This window comes from Buceros rhinoceros, unplaced genomic scaffold (genome assembly GCF_000710305.1).
Source record: "Buceros rhinoceros silvestris isolate BGI_N320 unplaced genomic scaffold, ASM71030v1 scaffold44372, whole genome shotgun sequence".
Taxonomy (NCBI): domain Eukaryota; kingdom Metazoa; phylum Chordata; class Aves; order Bucerotiformes; family Bucerotidae; genus Buceros; species Buceros rhinoceros.
Window position 1 is genome coordinate 13,063 of NW_010397956.1, and position 4,136 is coordinate 17,198.

The 4,136-nt window shown below is 41.2% G+C and overlaps 1 protein-coding gene across 1 annotated transcript; it reads right to left on the bottom strand.

The window, feature by feature from the left end:
* Positions 1 to 709: 709 nt before the first annotated feature.
* On the bottom strand, positions 710 to 3,476 carry LOC104488822 (protein FAM171B-like; the record flags this gene model as incomplete). The annotated part of the gene is made up of 3 exons (XM_010130907.1): positions 710 to 2,163; positions 2,437 to 2,560; positions 3,360 to 3,476. Coding segments are annotated over 3 exons (1,577 nt in total), but the record flags the coding sequence as incomplete, so codon positions are not given.
* Between the last annotated feature and the right edge of the window lie 660 nt (positions 3,477 to 4,136).

The following is a 4,136-nucleotide window of genomic DNA, read 5'->3' on the forward strand; positions in this document are numbered from 1 at the left end:
ACAGCATGCAAAAGAGAAGGTTTTACCTGGCAAGGAAGCCAAAACAAGACACTGGGATCAGTAGTAGCAGCAGCTTCGAACGCTACCAGAACCAGTCCTTTCCTGCTGGATATGGACACTTCGTTGCAGATGTCAGTCTTCAACACCCACGATTCATAACAAGCAGATGGGCAACAACATCTTAAGACAGCAAGGACCATGAACTGCAGCGGCCACAGAACTTGGACACTTCCCTGTTCTGCCACTGCTCTGTGGAATGGAAACCTTTCGCACATGGATGGGCACACAGGGAGGGCGGTAATGCTATAGAGCTCCGCTGACAAATCTAACCGAGCTCATCTGCTGGTGTCGTGGGACTAACTGATGAAACACTTTACATCATACAAAAAAGTAGTAACAGATCCCTAGAAAAGGTCACATATAAAATACTGTACAGATGGTCACATTGAGTAGGAACAAGGCTGAGGAATGGCTTTAACTAGTCTAGCATTAGCAACAAGTATGAGAAAATTAAAACGTGTGCCTACACTTCTCACCATGCATTCCCAGAGCTGCACCCAAGAATGACAGGCCAAGTAAAATGCGGAACTGCCCTACGTTGCCAGCAAAATTAGGAACTGGAAAATTTTAGTAGCCTTTCTGTGTTTTCAATTCACATTGAACATCAATTTCCCAGTTGAAGTTTAGTACCTTAATCTGTGTATTAAAAAAAAAAAGTAAGTTTTCTTGATACTAGAAAACATTTCCCTTGTAAACCCAACACTGCAGAACTACAGAAGCAGCCAAGAGACCAGCAGGGAGAGCGACAACACAAAGCACATTGTGTTTTAATTTATAGGAATAAGCGGCCTCTCCTCTCTCTTCTTCCAGATATTGGTTTTGCTATCTCTTTTTGTGATAGACGGTCTCTCCCTTTTTTTAGCAGAAGGGATACCAGATTCATGACTTCCTGATACAGTTTTTCTTCTCTGACCTTCTTCACCATGCTGTTCTATGGCTGGCCCATTCCCTCCATCCAGAATGTGCCTCACAGCCTGGTCCTCCGGAGTGCAAACAGTGGTCCCACTTTCACTGCTACTCAGATCCAGATCTTCCAAGTAAAGGATCTTAGAATGTGGCATATTTTTAATGAAAGTTTTCTCCCTCTCCAGTTTCCTACTAGGATGGTGCTCATTCATGTCTACACCAGAGTCCAGACTGGTATCATTACTCTCTGTTTTTCTGCCCTTTTTCAGATCTATGAAAGAATGCCTCACTTGAGCAATCGGCTTTCCATCCAGGGACACAAACCATGCTCGAGGATGTGGAGATGGTTTTCCTTTTGAGAGTTCCAATAGTGTCTGTTCTGAAATTCCTTGAAGTTCCGATGAAAACGGAGTCATTACAACTGCTTCATTCAACGTCCCAGGAACAGAGACAGATTCCAGTAAGCTATTAGTGTACCGGCCCCAGTCTGATGTTTGAGAAGGTAAGCCCTCTTCACTCTCTAACGCGCTGTTTTCATCTCTGCAGACAGAAGGCTGTGGATGAGAATGCACTGGCATTTTCGGTAATGTTTGCATGTAACTGTCATGGTTCATGGGTTCCATCATGGGGCTATACACTAATGGCCCTTTTCTCGGCAGAGTTGCTGATTTTGCAGGATGCAATTGTTCTGGGGAGTGGAAAAGGTCAGAGGTTTGAAGAATAGCAATAGGTTGATTGTAAATATGCATTAGATGTTCTGGCATATGGGAAAGCCCGTACATCTCCTCTGTCAGTGAAAGGTACCTGTTTTGGTCTTGAATGTCCCTAGAAGGTTGGGAAATAGCACTGTTACCGTGCTTCGGCTGCTGTAAGTGCCTAACTCCAGCAGTAGGCTCCAGTGAACGGGCCGAGTTTCGTGACTGATCAGTCTGACAAGATGACTGATAACAAGCATCCTCTGTGTAGATTTTAAAGTTGTCTCGTGATTTTCCATCTTCTGTGTCTGTGGACATCCTCCTTTGTGGGCTGTATGAAGAAATCTTCGGTGTATATAACTGTGATTTATCTTCCAGATTTAAAGGCCCTTTGACAGCATTGATGTGATTTATGTGAGTTGTTGATGTTGTCTGGTCTTTCTTTATGACCTCCAGCTTAGTTGTATTTTTTTCCTTCTTTTGTGTCCGACCACATTTATCCCTATGCAAAAGAGATGCAAGGTGACTGTAGAGCATACCAGGAAATACCAAACTATTGACTACCAGAGCTGAAGATTAGATTTTGTCTGAGAAGTTATAGTGTAATGTGACATCACAAGCTTAATTTTAAGTTCTGTAATAACTGTCAATTTTGAAGGAATCTTAGGCTACACATTATAGTTTAGCTAAGGAAACAAATCAACTTCAAAAGGCTATTTTATGAACCTTAAATTCCATTCACACTGAACTTATTAGAGCCTCTCTTTTTGCTTACCTGCAGTAACAAAGAAGAACAGCAAAAAATCCAATGATAATGACAACAGTACCTCCCAGTATGGCCGTGAGGAACACTGTGTGATAGGCTGTTATGTCCTTGGAAACAGCACTAATAATGGATTCTAGATTGTCAAACAAAACCAGACAAGAATTAGTTCTCATAACCAAATAATTCCAGTTGATATGCAGAGCTGTAGCTAATCAATTAAACTGTACTTTTCCAGTGACTGTGTCCACTCTTCCTTTTTTACCTTATTATTTCAGCAAACTAGAAAATATACAAACTGTGGTTACGATATAATGGACCTTCAAGGGTTCATCTCAAGTACCATGCCTTACCATGACATCTGCTCAATTCCAGTTAAATTACACTTGTATTAGTTGTTCAAACTAACTTTGAAACACAGTCTACATTTTCTATTTAGTGCTCCTGTCAGAAAGCGCTCCCTGTTTTTAAATTTTGACATTATATTTCTCCATCAAATACCCCTTCATATGAACTTGCAAAACATGCAACAAGTCTGAGTAAACCAGAATCCACTGGGACTGTTTTACCCCAGACTCATTTTCTCCTCGTATTTCCTCCTGCCATACGTGGCCCTCAACAGTAAGGGATACAGTCCTGCTAATTTTAGATCTCCACAGTCACAGTTCCCTTGCAGGATCCTTCCAAAAGATGGTGATAGTACAAACATCTAAGTTCAGATACAATCTGGACATGTTTCCCCCTGTAGAATTTAAAGTTCTAGGCAGTGGTTCTATGCACAAAGGCATACAATCAGGATTCAAACAAAAGTTACCCAGCTGCAGGAACTGCGTGTAATGTCTCCCTCTCTGTTAAATAAAGCAATTAAAACCGACAGTCTTACAATACACTTGACCTGGGTTACTCAGGAATTTCTCTGCCGGTTGTTGCAGTACCTCTGGCTCCAGGCAGTGGAGCTGCTATCCAGTAGCCCAAGTGCTGAGCAGTGTATGTCCATACTAACTGACTATCGGCTTCCTTTACCATTCCTAGTCCACGGCTTACCCAAGCACCTGAAAAAAGAAAGGGCAGAACATTGCACATGCCATGCAGGATTCCTCTATACCTCAAAGCACCAGCAATTAAGCTATTACAAAAGATACACAAGGTCACAAGAAAACCTGACATGTCTAACCTACACATTATTACACAGCTTTAGCTAAAGATGCAAACTTCCTCTCGACAATTTCACTGCAAATATCCCTGTACAGACATTTACTTCGAAACAAAACATCAACATGACTTACCAGAACTAATTTAGTGGTATTAATTTTCTATTAACAAATGTCTTTCACAGATATGCACACAAATCATTTAAAAAATCCTATTATATGAACTTAAGCATGTATGAAGACCAAGACCAAAAAATCAAGGAGCAAACAGGTTAATTTAAGTTTCAACACAAGTTGAACGTTAGCTAGCAGTACTTAATGCAAAAACATTTTACTGTAATGAACTACAACGTGATAAACAATGTTTCTTGAAGGTTTCTCTCCTCCTCCTTGCCCCAAGGCAGTAACAGTTCAGATAGCCCAAGGAAGGCTTATTGGTAGGACACAGATTCTACACCATCTGTTTGGCAACGCAAAGGACAGGTCATCTGGTATGTCAGCTCCTACAACTAATAAAGCATGCAGAGACAGGTAGCATAGAGGCAAAGAGTTATCACTAAT